General features: G+C 49.9%; 1 protein-coding gene across 18 annotated transcripts in view; it reads right to left on the minus strand.

The window, feature by feature from the left end:
* The window catches only part of PLEKHA7 (pleckstrin homology domain containing A7), a 213581-nt gene that overhangs the window by 21373 nt on the left and 174392 nt on the right, over positions 1–17816 (minus strand). For all 18 annotated transcript variants that reach the window (XM_032639737.1, XM_032639732.1, XM_032639739.1 and 15 more), the window contains 6 exons: positions 17116–17202; positions 14436–14489; positions 4416–4484; positions 4160–4240; positions 3065–3214; positions 2398–2499 (listed from right to left, as the gene is read on the minus strand). In XM_032639737.1, coding sequence (XP_032495628.1) covers positions 2398–2499; positions 3065–3214; positions 4160–4240; positions 4416–4484; positions 14436–14489; positions 17116–17202 — 543 coding nt within the window. The remainder of the gene's footprint in view (positions 1–2397; positions 2500–3064; positions 3215–4159; positions 4241–4415; positions 4485–14435; positions 14490–17115; positions 17203–17816) is intronic.

Here is a 17816-nt window from a genome sequence, read left to right on the forward strand (position 1 = left end):
CCTGCTGTATGTTACATTACCACGAAGTAAGGCACAGTAGAAATACAAATAGCCAATAATCATAAAAAAAGATGTTTAACCTACTAGTAATTAAATGAACGCAAATAAAAACATGATGTCCTTTTTCAGCACGCAGACTGGCAAAAACTAAGAAGACCGATAACATCAAGTGTTGGCAAGGATGTGGGTAAACAGGTTCAGTACTCTCATGCACTATGGGTGGGAGGGCAAATGAGTGCAGCCTTTTAGAGGGTGATTTGGCGGTATCTGCCAACATTTAAGATGTACACTCAAGTCAACCCAACAAGTCCACTCCTAGGAGCCTATCTTAGATAAATGCTCATAAACAAGCTCTAAAGGCAGTTACATAGATGCTCACTGTGATACCATTTATGAAAGCAAAACACTGCAAATAACTTAAATGCCCATCAGAAGAGGAATGGCTAAATAAAGTATGGGATATCCACACACTATGAAATCTGTAGCATCAAGACCAACAATGTCTAATACAATTTCTGAGATCATGTAAATCTTCCATAATCTGTGCTGTCCAATACAGAAAGCCACTAGCCACATGAAATAATTCTGGTGTGGCTAAGGAATATATTTTTAATTTAGTTAATTTTAATTAATTTATGTTTAAATTTAAATAGCTACCATACAGGGCAGCATAAACTTGGCGGTATCTTTCTTGGAAAGATTTCCATTACATACAGTTATGACAAAAAAAGCAAGTTACCAAACAATGTGTAAGTATGATTCCTGTTTAAGTAAGCCCAACTCCCTCCCCCAAATAAATTATATGATACTATGTACGTGCATACGTTTGGAAATGCACAGAAAATGGTCTGGAAGGCAACACTGCAAACCGATGGCACTGATTACATGCTGGGAAGGTGAGGGACTGGGCAGAGAAGGGAAGGAGGGAGGAGGAGCTTGTGTGTCCTGTTTTAGTTTTACTTCTCATTGTTTGGACTTTCCAGGGAGATGCATTTATGTGTTTTCTGTGTAATTAAAGAAACATAAGGAATGAAAAGCTAAAAAAAAAATTATGGCTGAAATTAATGTGGATGGTTGAAGTCCAAGAAGATAAGTCTAATCAGACCGAACAGTTCAAGGAACTAGTAACTAGAAACAATTGTTTAAAGGACTTTGCCAACAATATTCACCTATTTATTTTCAAGCCACTATGCTAAATACTGGGGATACAAAAAGAAGAGGAAAATGTTAGCTCAAATGAAGGGAAATTATGGGAAAAACCCAACAGCCACAGGAGACAGACAAGTTCTGCGTGACCTCACAGGCCAACCCTGAACTACAGGCAAGGGTCTCCTCCACGTGCTCCTAGACCAGGTTCTCTGGGACCAGCTCTAAAGCGCTGAGTGGAGGTGAGTGGAAGCATAGCAGGGCCTGGGAAAAGCCTCCTAGTCCACAAACCTAAACCTCCTCCTGAATTCCTTCAGTTTTCTGGGGTGATGCTGATGTGAAGAGAGTCAACACATTCATTAAGTCACTTGAATGAAGAGGCTTGGCTAGAACTAGTTCATCAATTAGCAAGCCTGGCCCCCAGACTGGCCCAACTGGCTGCCTTGTACACAAGAACCCTCAGTTAATGCTTGCTGAATTCAAATAAATAGAATTTATGTCAGGGTCCTGAAAGAAGAGATACAGATCTGAAGTTAGGTTCAAAAGCAGGCTATTTTCCATTTTCAAAACTTTGAGTGTGGGGGAGAAGCCTGGTTGGGCACCCAATGGGGGAACACTGGCAGCTGGAGGACCCAACCTGGAAGAAGGAAAACCACACAGGGCCTTTCTTCCTCTCAGCTTTGGAGGCAGAGGTAGCTATCAACGGGGCAGCCTGGTTTTAGGGCAGAGAAGGCAGGGCTCTAAGGCTGCCTTTCCTGAGTGAGGCAGGGGCCACAGCAATGGGTATCACCCCACCTGGCCTGAATTCACACTACTGATCAGGTGAAGGCTTGATAACATCTATCCTCAGGAGTCCGGGAGGGAAGGAGGCGGGGCTTCCTGCTGCTAAGTGAGTAGCTAGGAACCCAAGGCAGGGCCAAGAACCAGGAACACGGATCACCCTCAAGTATCTGCAAGGTTAGGTCACTACTGTCTCCCCTTGGGGCTGTTTCCCCAAATGATCAGTAGTAAAACCCTTAGAAAAATGCCCAGGAGCTTGTCTTTGAGAGCAAAGAGGCAGGGGGAGCTGAGGCGAGGCTTCTCACGACAGCCTGGCTGGGGCAAGGGTTCCCCAAGGGAGCTCTTGGGGTGGTGAGCAGGCTGAGTCCAGGTGCAAAAAGAGAAGGCCCCTGAGTAGGGCTAACATCCCCCACAGGTGAAGACTCCAAGAAGAAATCAGAGCTCAGAAGGGATGAAGAACCCTTGGGTCACCTGGAAAAAAAAGGCTCTTCTGTGTTGCTCCTGCAGGGTCTGCTTCAGCTGCTCCACATCTCTCTCTAACTTCAGGTATTCATTCCAGGCATTTTCCATCTCCTGTTGGCCAAGGAAATGCTTCTGATTCTTCGTTATGCCACACCCACCCCTCAGAAGGCCCCATGAGCACCTGTGCTCCTGACCACTGCTGACCCGACAGGGGAAGAGGGAAGGGGAGCCTGGTGGGTCTCAGGCAGGCCTGGGGAGAGAGACAGGCCACCTGCACCGTCCCCTCTCCCACCCTTGGGAATGCTTTGGTTCCCAGCTCTGGCAGAAAGGGCCTGTACCACATCAGACAGACAAATAAAAGAGTGGAAATTCTGACGTCTCAGAGTTAACTGTGCACAGATCAGGGGAACAGTCTTGCAGGCTGCTCTCAAACATCTGACCCCTTGGGTGTCGCTGTAGCCACCCAGGAGTCACTGGCAGAAAGCACCTTAAGGCACCGGTAGAGACAAGGTAAGCTACTGTTAGGAGGCAGCCTGGAGGCGTTCTCCTATGCCAAGACTCTCGCCCCCGGCCACCAACTCCACTACAGCTTGGGAGGTGAGAAAAGCAGCCCCCTGGCCAGCCCATGCTGGGGAGGGCAGGGGAGCGTCTGCCACCCTCCACACCATCTACGCACAGTGGACTCTCTGGAGAGCTCTGCCCGGATGTGGACAAGGTCCTCCTGCAGCAGCCTCTGCTGGTAGGCAATCTTCTCCAGGTGCTGGGGCTGGTCTCGGTACTGCTCCATCTGTCTGTGCAACACCTCCAGCACGGATTCCAGCTGATCCTGCACCAGACAGACCGGGGCCAAAGAGCAAGAGAATGGCAGAACATTCCCAGGAGGCCGTCCCCTCCAACCCCGCCCCGCCACGCCAGGAACTAAGCAAACCTGCTGGATCTAACCGAGGCTGAAGGGGCCAGGGGCCAGGGGCCAGGGGCCAGGGGCCAGCACCCAGCTAGGGGCCTGAGAGTCAAGGCCTCTGATTCCAGCTCTGACTCTGCTGGGTGGCCTCCTGGGACAAATCACCTAACAGCTCTGTGCCTGTTTCCTCATCTATAAACTGGGCATTAGGCCATCCACTCCTTAGGGGATAAACTATGAGGCTAAATCAAAGAACAGATGGAAAACTCTCTAAGCACTTGAATAAAAAGGCCATGTTATTTATACACCTTGAGCGTCACAAATATAATGCCTTGTTAAAATGCGGAAAAGAAAAAATTCACACAAGTGTCTAAGAGACCAAACATCAGTGGCTACCAGCCTATTCCTCCCCTCCCAACCAGACTTGCTTCCCCTATGGCCCAGATCCTTAGAGGAAAGGAGCTTTAGGAAGTGAGAGCCTCTGCCCTGCTATGACTCTGGCCACTTTCTCCAAGGCAGCCCCCGCTTCCCTGGGGTTCAGGAGCCTGGGGTCATCACTGCAAGCCAGTGGAGCCGTCCTCTCCCAGGCTCACCTCACAGGGCTTCCAGGGAGAGGTGGGGGTGGCCCAGAGCAGAATTAAGGTCAGGGAGGTAGTACTTGGAATAAGTAGGCTGAGGTCTCCCTGTAAGGTTTCCTCTGGGTTCAGACAGAAACCCCACAAGAAATACCCTTTAAATTCAAAGACATTGTTCTGGATAAACAGACATCTGTTGTCCAGTACTAACATGAGAGTCCAGTCTATACTGAGGAAACACAGGATGACAAAACCCCTGCCACCCAGCCCAAGACTACGCAAAACCGATACATACTTTGTTCTCCTTAAGGGCTCGTATCTTGTCTTCCAAGTCCTGGAGGATCCTGTCTTGTTCACAGAAGACGCTCAGTTTAACCTGTGAACAAGAACAGGTTGGAGAGGGCCTGGGATGATGAGAAAAGGCCATGGCCTTGGAGCATGATCCAAAAGCCTTTGGCTACAGATCCATCCAAACCCTGCCTGAAGCTGCCCACCCTGGGTCTGGAGGCAGCAGGCAGGTGAGGGGTCAGCCCGTTACTCTGCTCACTCACGTCAATGTCACTCTCGGCAATCTTCACTGGCCTCAGACTTCGGTCCTTGAGAAGATCCCGGCCTGTCATCTGGGAGGTGAACAATTTAAAGGAGGTTTAACCACGGGGTTCGGAATCAGAAGCCAAGAAGGAAAGTTACCCCTACAACGGACAGGTGTGGAAGTCTCGTCAGTGGCAGGTAGGGTCACGGCACGGAAAGGGCAAAAACTTGGGCAATACCTGCTTTATTTTTATGCTTATTTCATTTCAGGGAAAAAAGAAAACCTTTTTGAGATCTTTTAGTAGTACTTGTAAATTTCTCAAATTGAAGAAAACACAGACTTTCAAGTTACAGTATCATCAACTGTAAAGGCTTAAATTTGCCCCAAGTGAGTTCAGTATGAATCGTGGAAGATTCGCCACTGATAAGAGAGTTTTGCTACTAAACCTGGGGTTAAACATAATTAACATAAGTCCACGACCCCGCCCAGTGCAATAGGATGGGTGGACCAAGAAGAACTAGCAAATCCCTTGGGCATCGTTGAGCCTTACTTCAAGGAAGTCTGCACAGCCCACCTCCCCATGACTAAGATCAGCCTTCCTCACTCTTCTGCTATTTGGGAAGAGGATCTGGCCAAGAGAAGAAAACTGGATTGCTCCTGGCTGAGGTTTTCAACTGATCCCTGAATGGCTGTACTTGCAATACAAGTTACGAGCTACCCTGTCCTCTCAAGAAAGGAAACCACAAAGCAGTCGACAAAAATCACCCAAACTTAGAAGCCAGTGGAATTTCACAACATTTGCCATCTTTCCCTAGACCCAGCGTGGGCGACACGTTGCCCATCTCTCACTGACACCTTCACGAAGTTAAACACTTAACGCTTTTAGTCCGTGTTTTCATTTCCTCCAAATCTCCTTCTTCGTCAAAAACTGTGCAGGGGCAGGGGAACCGTTTTCACAGATGTACCCCCATGGCCAAACCATGGTCAGGGATGGCCAGTTCAAACGTGCCCCTTGTAGGGGAGGCCGTCTGGCTGAACTCCATTTTGCAAATCTGCCCAGAGAAATGGAGGATGGAGCTAGCCATAGCAGAGTCACTATGCAAAGGGTTCCAGTATGGAGGGACACACAGCTGCTGGAGAAATGGTCCTCGCTTTCTCCCTACTCCATTTAGTTTGTGAGTGTGAATCAGAAGCAGAGATATATTAGCAAACATTCCCCTCAAAACTCAAGCCGACCATGTGCCCAAATCCAAAGGTCAAGGGAGAAGCCCTCTCCACGCCTTGAGCTGAAGGCTGAGCCTGGGCTGCAGACCTGCCCCCACTCATTCCCCTGCTCCCTTTGGTGGCACAGTAGAGGACAGGGACCACAGTCTTCTTTATCTTGGTAAAGTCAGCCCCGAACAGAAGGCCTGGCACACTGGAATGCACTCGGCAAATTGCTTATTGCCTCACAGGTAGGTGAAAGGGAAATACATGTAGGTCAGTCCTAGAAAAAGTAGAACTCCAGCCAAATTCTGCTCTTCAAACTGGCAAAGTATGTGTACATACAACCATACACACAGTCACAGAACACACTGACCACAGCAACAATCCACAAAAAATGCTGGCTCCTGCAAGGGTAGGGGGCGCAGTGTGGGAAGCGAGGAAGGGGAATTAATCCTGGTGAACCACCAACACCAGGCAGGTGTTGAATTTCCCAGGCAGGCCTTGGGACCCTAGCAGGTAGCGGTTGGGGCGTCTCCACTCTGTGTCACAGTCCTTTGCCAAAGTGAGGGGCCGTAAGCTTGTCTACTCTCCAAGGGGCTGACCCTTGCCTCGCTTCCTAGGAAGAAATCATTTTCAAATTGAGATAATTCTCTGGGGACTTCTCCTGTTAGCAAAACTCTTCCCTTTATGTCACTGAAGCTTCTTCCAGGTGATATGTTTTTGATACTGAAATAGCTAGGCAGAGAGTCTAACTGAGCAATGCCTCATTTATCCAGCACCATCAGGCGAGGAATGAGGTATTTCTGCACAAAAAGCGCACTTTCAGAAAGCTGTCCTTTAAACTTTTTGATGGAAAGCTTTCTAAAAGTATGTCCTTTACTACCTTCACAGAACACTGAATATAAATTCAACCTTTTGGGGGATGGATCAGAGTCATTACAAAAATCAGTAATATAGAATTCCTTAGGAGTTCGTGATTAGGACTGTTTGCCTATCTAGCTAAATGCTCCCCAATTTCTGCGCTTTCATTTCCATTTCAGATTGACTTATAATGTTTCTTCTCTCTCTCAGGATATGAGCACTCCCTCTTTCCTAAGAAGTAACTTTGTCTTTGTCCCCTTTTAATGTGCTGCTTTTAAGGTGCTATGAATTAGGAGTTCAAATGACTGAGCCTACGAGGATTAGAAACTCAGCAGAAGGGACACACTTGCTGCTCTTCCCTGTCTCCCTCCCTCCATCTGGGTTTGGTACCCATCAAGGGACATCCTCCCACCCCTTGTGTCTGCCACTATTATGGGCCTTAGTAGATGATCTGTTGTCTCCCCTCACTTGACAATAACCTAATTAGGAGGGACTGTGGGGACTGTGATGTATTTTCTCTGTACCCTCAAAGCCCAGCCCAGGGCCCGGCGTGAGAAGCGTTTGCTTAGTGAGTCTGTGAATGTGACAAAACGAGGTAAGCTGGCTGTGCTCAGGGCCTGAGACCTCTTTCTGTGGAGTAAAGGTCACAGGGTTTAGAGCAGGGGCTTCGTGACAGTGTTTACACAACTCACAGGCCCTTGAAGCTTCTGAATTTAGCTTTGTTCCAGAGAGCTGAGGCTTCTAAGAAACAGCCACAAACAGTATATTACATCTCATTTTCCTTTTAAAATTGCACATTTGTGATAGCAATGTTTAAATCCATTCAAAACATCAACTATGGGTCCCTAGCAGCTCTGTCACCAGAAAAAGTGAAAGTTAGTGGGCACTCATCCATTTGAAAGAGCCTCCACATCGGAAAGCAATTAAAGGCCTCCCAGGCATCTTACTCCCCTCCAGCACACCCCAAGACACCTATATGCAGGGCTCAAGATGACTGGACACAGCTCCTGCTTTCCAACCTGCAGCCTCCCTTGGAATGCTATAAAAGCTGGCCACGTTTCAGGCACTACCTCTGCATCTCTCAAAGGGTGGATGGTGGGGAGGTGGGCGTTTTGTTCTAGTCCAGCTCCAGAATGTTTTCAAACATCAACACCCTGCCCTGAAGAAGAGCCACCCTAATCCCAGGGCCACGGTGGAATCTCAGGACACCCCAGCTCCTCCAAGGTGCCCAGGAACTGCTGCTCCCTCCCAAGGAACCCAGGCTCTAGGGCAGCCCTCACCATGAAGGCAGACGAGCGAGAATGGGGACACAACACAAGCTGGTGGCAAGCTAGGCAAGCCCCACCCACCCCCCCGCCCCCAATGGCAGCACAAAAGATGGAGTCACAAAACACTACGGATGAGAGGCTCAGCCTGGTGCACCAGCCAAAACGCTGAGGGAGCTTCAATAGACAGAAAATAAACCGAAATGACTCGCGGGAAGCCTGGAGGCGGTCAGGAGAGCCCCTGGTGAAGCAAGTGATGGAGTCGGCACTGAGCCAGAAGCAATGGAATGGCCCCGCCTGGAGATACAGATCAGATCATCTTACGCTTCTCCTGGGCCGACAGCCCTGTGCTGACTTCTTCAGCACTTTGTAAAGCACGTTGATCAAAGGTTCATTATTTTTTATCTGTTCCAAACAAAAAGGCAAATACAACAAATCGTAACAGGTAAGACATCAAATGACATTTGAAGGAGCCAGAATTTGGGGAACTGGCAAGGGGAAACCTTAAGGAGGATGTGCGTCGTGCAGTTCAAATGAGTGTGTCTCAGTCTGGTTATGCGGCTTCCCAGCCGGTGGACCTTTCCAGACTTCAGTTCCCTCATCCGTAAATGGCGGACCATAAGCGCTGCCTGAAGGACCTTCGTGCAGGCTAGTTTACGTGAGAGTGCTGATTCCAGTGCCCATGTCCTTCCTGGTTCTGCCACAGAAGGCAAGAGGGGACTGCTTCTTCCCCTCTCCTCCCCCCATCACATACTGTAAGATACTGAATCTGTAGTTTAGAGTGGAGCCATGCATTAGTCTCAGCCCCACCCACCTTTGGTCCCTCAGACCCTCGCCTCCACACCTAAACCACTATGTCTTACCCATGATGCCAAATGCTTCCTGCTCCTTTGAGAAGGAACCGTCCCCACCCACTAAGACACTGGACCTCAACCCTGCCTCCACCACCGAGATCACCCAGGACCTTTAAAAGACTGATGCCTGAGTCCCACTCCAAGAAAACTTGGATGTAATTGGCCTGGGGTGGGGCCTAGGCACTGGGATTCTTTAAAAGCCCTCCTGGGTGAGTCTGATGTGCAGCCAGGAGTGGGAATCACTCCACTGAAAAATGGTTCTCACACTTGAGCATGCTTCAGAATCATCTGGAGGGCTGTGAATATACACACTTGCTGGGCCCCACCTCCAAAGGTTCTCACTGGGCAGCTCTGAGGTGGGAGCCAAGACTGCTCATTTCTAACAGAGCCCCAGGAATTGCTGACACTGTTCATCTGGGATCACACTTCGAGGACCACTGCTTTTAAACCATGTTTCTCAGCCATACCTACACATTAGAACACCTAGGGAGTGTCTTTCTTAAAGAGTAATACCTGGGTATTACCAATTAAATCAAAGTCTCTAAGGGATAAGACCCAAGCATCCATATTCACTGCTCTAGTTCATGACCAGCGTTAACAATCTCTCTTCAGAATAAAAGACCTCTGCTTACTGTACACAAGAATCACCCCAGAGCTTGATTTTAAAAACACAGAATTCTGGGCATCATTTCCAGTGGTTCTAATTCAACAGAACCCTCCAGATCTGCAATTTTTTTTTTTTTTTTTTGCAGTACGCGGGCCCCTAACTGTTGTGGCCTCTCCCGTTGCGGAGCACAGGCTCCGGACGCGCAGGCTCAGCGGCCATGGCTCACGGGCCCAGCCTCTCCGCGGCATGTGGGTTCTTCCCGGACCGGGGCACGAACCCGTGTCCCCTGCATCCGCACGCGGACTCTCAACCACTGCGCCACCAGGGAAGCCCCAGATCTGCAATTTGATATCAAGCTCCCAGATCATTCTGAGATAGATGGTGTTCCAGACCATGACTTAAGAACTCTGTTCCAGAATCTAACTGGAAACAGACTCTGAACAGAGAAGCCTAGATCTCAGGCTCTGTCAGGAAAAGTCCAAAGGCCAGGCACCTGGAGCCACTGATGACGTTCCTCACTAGGGACAATCTGCTCCACCTAAAAGGCACCACCTGTGTAGTTGCAGGTGCCCTTCCCCCACCTCACTTTACCAGCTGTGCTTCCCAGATGCATAAAAACAATTCAAGCCGTAAACAACAGCGAAACTTCACACCCCCTTTTCAGACCTGGCTCCGGTGTAGGGTTCTGAAGAGCAGAACATTAATGCCAGAAATACAACTCAGCGAATGCAACTTCAGGGCAGATGAGGTACATGGCACACGGAAGAAAGGAGGCAGGTGTGAAGTTGGTCACAGGGTTCGAATCTCAGCTGCATACCTTTGCAGAAGTTACCTCTCTGATACACGGGTTCCTGATTAGTAAGGTGGGGATAATAATTCTTATTTGCTCAAAGGTGCCGAGAGGATTAAGTGAGATAATGAACAACGGGTGCCCCACAACTGCCAGGCAAGGACAGATGCTCAATCGGCGTGAAACCCTTTCCACCCTGGCACTGCCAAGTAAAATGCCAGGAAAGTAAGCATTTCCAAAGAGGACACCAACACAGAGCATCTTCTAAGAGAGTGGAGTCTGCTTTTATTTGCTCATTCGGCACCCCAGCAGGAATGCTCACTTCAGGAGACCAAGCTCCATAACATGTGGGCAAACACCACCAAGGGGTTCTGGAACCCAAGCATCAGCTGAAGGAGGTGGAGGGGACATGGGCTCTGGATCCTTAAGTCTGCGGCCTTTGGGACAGGGACGCGGGGGACCCTGTGCCAACCTGGTGGGGGCAGGGAGACCATCCTTCTCCAGAGAGGCTTACCTCTCCCCACAAGGACCCAGGAGGGACCTCTCACAAGAAGCTGGTCACAGCGGGGCTGTGCTCGGCGCCATCTCCATGACCAGGCTGGGCTACACCGCCCATTCAGTTGTGTCTTCCGAGGCCCTCGTCTCAGGGACCCCACTGGGCTCGCGGCAGCTCATCTTGTCTAGCACGTCACAGGATCTCAAGAGTCAACGGGCCTGAGGGTTTTCCTGATCCAGTCACATCCCACTCAGTGCTCACCTGGCCTCAGCTGCGCCCCAGTGATGGGGAGGTCACTGTGACCTGTGGTGGCCCTTTTAGATAAGTCTTTCTTCTACTCAGCTAAAACCTGTCTACTTGTAGCTGTGATCCACTTGTTTTAATCGCCCCTCAGAGCCACGGAAGACACATGGTAACGTTTTAAAGCTTTATAGACTGTCTCTATGTCTTGCCTGCATTGCCCCTTCCTCCTTCAACCGACCACACTGTAGCTGTGCTGCCTGCTGCTGTGTTTCTTGTTTCTGCCCAGTCTGCTTTCCATTAGGGAATCCCCCACCCTTCACTCCACAGGGAGGCTCGGCTGGGATGAAGCCAACCTGAGTGTGCAAGTGGCCACGTTTCTTCCCTGGCCGTGTGGAAAGTAGAACAGTTGGTGGCATGGCCTGAGCTCCTGGAACACAAGCCCTGGCTACGTGAACCAGTATATTCCCCTTGTGGCTCAGCAGGCTGATCTGGGTTTCGGATACCTGCCAACAAAAGCATCCCGCCTAATACACTCCTCAGCCACAGTTCTTGCAGCCCCTCATCACCTCTCCTTTGATTCCAGCCCTTCCCTCGTCTGGATCCTGAAGTGAAACGTCCATCTGGGAACTCTACACCCCAGCTGGGTCTGAGTAGAGCAGGCCCACTGCCTCCCTGATTTAGAGGGAAGCCTGTCTCTTGGAGGGAGGCCAAGGTGATGTCAGCCTTTCTGAATGATGACTCACACACAACACAAACCCCAGCATCTTTTCCCACCCATGTTGCTGGTAAGCCAAGTGTCTCTCACCTGCTGGTGCTGTTATTGGGGGACTGGTTCTCTAAGAGGAGCTTAGCAACTGAAGTAGCAGCTATAAGACCAGGGAAATTCTGGTATCAACACAGCTGTTTTTCAAGATAAACAGCGACAACTTCCAATCACTAGTTAATGTTTTGGTCACATACGGCTCCTAGTTGGTGAAACACCCCAAGGATGCAACCTTGTCTCTATCACAGCATAAATATTTCCTGGCAGAAAGACCCCAGTTCAGCTCCACAAAAAACTTAATACCTTTGGGTTCACAGTAGTAGAAGCAGCATCGTAAGAGCGTCTGGGAGGCAGGGTGATTAAGAGCACCAGCTTCAGAGTCAGCGCTGCTCCCAAGTACTGGCTCCCCCGTAACTACTAACATGGCCTTGGGAGAGTCATTTACTTCTTTGAGCCTCAGTCAGTGAAAAAAAGATAACACCACCTCCCTTATAGGGCTACTGCCGCGGGTACATAATTTAACAGAAGTAAAACATGGTGACTGACACACATTTTGCCCTCTTTGGTTATTCCGCTTCTGTTGGCGGTCAGGACACAGACTCCTGGCTCTACTCTGCTATCCTATGCCTCAGTTTTTCTCTCTCCCTAAATCCCTTTTATTGAGCTCAAGTTCTATAATCTTTAAATAAAACCAAGCTGAGCTGGATCTTCTCTCCAGGACCACCTGTGAGGTTGGCTCTCTCACACCAACGGGAATCAGAAGACACCTATTTCCTCCTATTTCCTGTCGCTCTGGCTCAGGCACTTTATGAAGTCCCCTCGCACCGTGCACCAAGCACTCTGAAGAGTGTTTTCTGGTACACCTGTGCTGCTGTGAGCCACGCCTCTCCCACAGGCCTAGGTACATCGTGGATGCTCTACAAATACTTCTGTGTCACCTGCATGGCCCTGGGCATGGTGAGGCCAGGGAACAGGGACATGGTGGTACACAGGGCAGGTGGAGGCCGGGGGCTGCTCCAGGTCAGATGGGGGAGGTGGGCATGGTGGAAGGACCTACCCAGGTTCAGAGCGCAGGAGGGAGGGCTGGGCTGCACATCTGGCCCACACCACCACGTCTGGGCACTGAGCCCTGACTACCATACTCACTCACTCATGCTCTACGTGACCTGAATACCACGTAAGCTAGAAAACGTCCTGGTTTTGAGAGAACCCTCCTTGTTTTGCTCATGTCTGAAAGCCAAGCCTGACTTTTCTTCACTGCACCTTCCTTCCTAAAGCCTAGAAAGACTCCGGAACCTGGACAATCTGTCCCCACTTTTCCAGCCACACCACCCTCACCCTGGCTCTCCCTGGCTCCCACAGTTCCCTTCCCTTTAACGTCAACCAACCTAAAGCCTTGGCTCTGCAAGGCTCTGGACACACGCCACCTCCTTCCCAGCACTGCAGCCACAGTCATCTTCACTATCTCAGCTCTGAGCACTGGGCCAGACAAATCTTTATACGCTCATTGCAAAAAAGTCTGTGTTATTTCAGGATGCTTTCTTTCCCCGACCCAGAACATCTGGAAGTTTCTCAAGGCCAGAGAGCCTCGATTTTTCTCTTCCATCCCCCCTAGCTTCTCCAGAGCTGGATACAGCACAAGTGCTCATTACCAGATACATTAAGTTAACTGAGGGATTCCTAACCAAAGGTGTTGATCTTGCCTCAGAGGGGGGAGGCCCCTCCTCTGCTGCCTTAGGACCTAATGTTCATACCCCTGCTTCTACAAGGCTGTATGATAATCCCCAAGTTAAAAATATCTCAAGCCAGGTACACTGGGGACCGAGGGAGGCATGTCCCCCGCCGCAGTCACCTGGGTGTCCTCCCGCAGGGCCCTCTGCCCGCCCTCTCACACCCGCAGTTAATTAAAGGTCACGTTCCTTCAGTCTTAAGTCATGGCTCAGGCATAAGAAGTGCTTTTCACAGTGGGAGCTTTCAAAGAGCTGTGGGAACAGAACAGTAGCAGCTCTCTTCCAGGCAGAATGCCTCTCGCTTCTCTAGCAGCTTTCCCAGCTCTGTCTGTGCTGTGGAGGCTGATTTAGAGCCTGAACGTCATCACCTACAGGGTGGGGCCCGACGTTCATCTCCTAAACACGGATGGGAGGGATGGGCGACTCCGGTACCCCTCAGAGCCACGTGATTCCATGTGGCACTTGCTCCCCCCACTACAAAACCAGACAATCCACAAAACTGCTTGTGCCTGAAAACACACATCAGCGGCACCCTGTGAACCAAACCCATCCCAGCCCCACTGGAGGCTCTGAAGAAGCAACTGGTTATCATATGGAGGAACCTTGTGCTTCTAACCAAGGACAGGAAGAAAGCAAGATCTCGTGCCCTCATTCTGCAAGCCAGAGACCTTACAGCAGAATTCACAAGAAACTGAGAAGAGCCCAGAGTCTGAGGCTACAAGAAATAAGACTCTTCTAAAAGGTACAAACTTCCAGTTATAAAATAAATAAATCATGAGGATGGAATGTACAGCATAGTGACTACAGTTAACAATACTGTACTGCATATTTGAATGCTGCTAAGAGAGTAGATCTTAAAAGTGCTCATCATAAGGAAAAAAAGAATTTGTAACCAAGAATGGTGATGGATGTTAATTAGATTTGTGATCATCTCCCAATAGATACAAATATCATTATGTCGTACACCCGGAACTAATACAATGTTATATGTCAATTAGATTCAATTTAAAAATGAAATTTCCAAAGGCCACAGCAACCAAAGAAAAAAATCAAAAACCCCAAAACAAAAAATCCCCCTTCTGATTCAGACAGGAGACATCTTCATTTGAAACCCAGATTTGTTAAGACCTGCAAGGCCTTTGGCTTTGGGGCTGGTCTCCAATGAGGCTGACACTCTCAGAAAGGTAAGTGTCCCAGGACAGCAAGACCCCTGAGGCCACTCACCTTTAGGTCCAGGTACTCCAGGTCTTTCTTCAGCTGGAGGTAGGTATCGTCAGCCTTCAAATGAAGCAGAGAGAGAAAAAAGCCAGTTATGAACACCAAAGGTGTCCACAACTCGGCTTCACGTGTGACCCATTTACACCTGTGCAGCTTCGGGGACAAGAGACCACAGCAGACCAACACATCCAGGCCACAGAGGAAGCACAAATGTCTCGGTGCAGCTCAGAGCTCTCTCAGCATAGTGGATCTCACAGGTCTACCATGTGGGGAAAGCCAGCTTGTTCCCACCATTGGCTGGGGACAGTTTGATGATGAGGAGGGAGACAGCACACATCCCACCAGAGGACCAGGCCAGCAGAGCAGCTGAGGCGGAGGCGAGCTCCTGAGACAGAACGAGAGAGGTCTACCTGGAAGAGGACATGCCACGCTCCAAACCTTTGCACTGGGCCACTTCACACGCATGAAGGAAAATGACCCCCTGATGGGTGCGGATGGATGCCTGGAAGAGGCATGGAGATGACCTAGGTGACCCGAGGAGGTTCCCTTCTGACCTTGGGTTCTAGAACGATAAGCACCAGGAGCTGCAGAAAGTTTCCTGGAAGTTTTGGCTCCGTTTGCTGAGCATGGAGCCAAGGTGGCTGGGTCAGGAGCTAGATAAGGAAGGTCCAGGCAGACCTGTCTGCTTGTGTCATCTCTGACAGTCTGTTGAGTTCTTCAGTATAATTACCAGAAACAGTGAGAATAAGGAAAAGACTCTTTGATTTCCTAGAACTTGTGCTTCCTATGTAATGGATCACAGAAGCTAACTGTGAGGGAGAGGGGCTACAAAAGCTTAAGAAGAACAGTCCGGGCACTTTCTCAGCCAACTAAGAGGCCTCTCAGCAAGCCAAAGCAAGCCAGGGCTAGGAAGGTGGTCCGAGTTTAGAGCGCTGATGTAAAACAAACAAAAATAAATAATGCAAAACGTTCAGGCAGTGCTTTTAAGCATGAGAAGGCCTGAAGGAGCACTGCCAGGGACACCAGTGGTTTGCAAGATCTTATTTCTGTCCCTAAACTGTCTCCTTACCCATCCCTACTTCCTCAATCAGCCCAGTCCTGCAGTAAGAGGGACAGAGCAATGTTACTAAAAATCACCCAAATTCACAAATTAGGATTTTTGCATGTGCTCCCTTATATTCATTTTTCCAAATACATTTCCTGTATCTCTCAGGTCCCACTAAAATAGGACAGGTAAGGATAGTGACAAGTCCCTCAACCTCCTCATCTGTCCTCTGCCTACTTCTGTGCAGCTCGGGGGACCAGGCTCGTGTGGGCCAGCATCTTCTTTAAGATGCTCGGGATGCCCAGGAGAACGACTGTCTGGCTACTCCTCGAGGAGCTTGCCTGCAACCCCTCATGTCTTGGAAACAGTTTAGAACACTGTGCCAGACAGGACCTGGAATCTGGCTCCAGCCTGCAGGCCACTAGCTGAGGGATCCTGGACAAGTCACTTTCCCACCTGTCCTCCCTAACCTCTCCCAGGCTACTGTGAAATTCACTGAGACAAGGGGTGTGAAGATGCCCTGACAGTCAGCAGGGCACTATCCAGATGAGAGGGCACCATGCCTTCTCCCTCCAGGCTGACACACACCTCTCAGCATCCCAAGGAGGACCCAAGGTGGCAACAAGGATGACAGCTAGCACAGCCCTTGGACGTGACCACACACCAGCCTGGCAGTCATTACTCACAGGCAGAGAAGCCACAGTTCAGGTCCCTCACACCACATGCAGCCTCCTCCCCAGCAACAGGGGCGTGGGCCCCACGATGGCTGCACAGTGTCTGGCAGTAGCATCCAGTAGCAAACAGGCAGGAACAAGGGAGAGAGCCAGACAGCAGGACAGACTAGAGCACGGGCACGAGGGAGCACAGGCCAGCATGTCACTCCCCTGTCCCCGGGGCGGCCCCCAGCCCTGAGAGAGCCCACCGGCGCTGACCTGGCAGCTGGGAAAGGTCAGCTCGTGCTGCAGTAACTGGCTGATGGCGAAATTTCGCACCCTGGCCAACTTGGCCTGGTGCCGCCGTAACCGGGTGAGAAGCAGTGAGAGCTCCTCCAGCTGCAGGTGTGTAGACACATCATGAGGAAATTAGGCACCGCAGGAGCACGACGCTGTAATTACTCTTCACCCCGGTGCCGGCACAGCATTGATACGACACCATTAGGTAATTATTGCATTAATTCTGTCATTAGGACAAGTAAAGGCACTGGCAGAAAAGGGGCTGCAGGAAGTAGTTTTTATCAGGAAACAGCCACCAGCAGTGCAACCTCACCCAGACTTAAGTTTTGAAGACAGTGAACTAATCAAAGCAAAGACCAGGAAGAAAGGAGAGGAGCTAGCCGGAGAAAAAGGCAGGTGGCTGGAAAATGCTGCAGACAAAATGCTGCCCAAAAGAGAATAAACACCACAGTCGCCTCCACTTCCCCCCCCCACCCCCACCCCCACCCCCTGCTCTTCCGCTGACCTCAGGAGGTCCCAATGCCAGCGGGATGGGCCTGAGCAAGTCATTCGACCTCTGAGTCTCAGTTTCCTCATCTCTAAAATGGGGATTGCATCTGACTGGCTCAGGGGAGAACTCTGATGAGATTAGCCCTTTGAAAGCTGGATAAGATCAGTCGCCTGGAGGGGGAGAGGAGGTGCTGCTTACCGATTTTCCATGTAAACTGGGAGCACTGACAGTGTGGGTCATGTAACCCATGGAGGGCATGGAGCGTCGGTCCAGATGAGAGGAGTTCTGCAGAAGGGGAGACATGGTCACACCGAGAGCAGGGCGTGGAGGGGGGCGGGGGCCAGAGCCTCTGCCACTCACTATCAGGGCAGCCAAGCACATGGCGTGGCACCTCTCTCAGCCTCAGACTCTTCATCCGTCAAATTGGGATACACATCTTTCTCACCAGGTTATGACAATGACAAACTGTGAGAGCCCCCCTGGATTTAAAACTTAAGTCAGGTTATTATAAATAACTGAACTAGTTAAACACAGACATCTTTCCCTGCCTTCCAAGCTGCAAGGAAGCAGACTTCTAGTTGTGTGACCCTGTGCAAGTAACTTCATCCCTTAATGCCTAAGAGTTCTCACGTGTGAAATGGGCATACGGGTATCCCCTGCTTTACAGAAGTTCGCTTTATGCCACTTTGATTTTACAAAAGACCCACCTTTAGCACCTGATAACCGAAATCCAAAGGGGATTTTCACTTTCACAGAAAATGTAATTGCTTCTTCGCTTTATGCCACTTTGGCTTACTAAAGGTTTCACAGGAACACTCTACCTTCAGATAGCGGGGGAAACCTGAAATAATAGCACCTACCTCATAGGGGTGTTGTAAGAATTAAAGCCTTTAGCGCTA

The sequence above is a fragment of the Phocoena sinus genome, chromosome 8 (assembly GCF_008692025.1).
Source record: "Phocoena sinus isolate mPhoSin1 chromosome 8, mPhoSin1.pri, whole genome shotgun sequence".
Lineage (NCBI taxonomy): Eukaryota > Metazoa > Chordata > Mammalia > Artiodactyla > Phocoenidae > Phocoena > Phocoena sinus.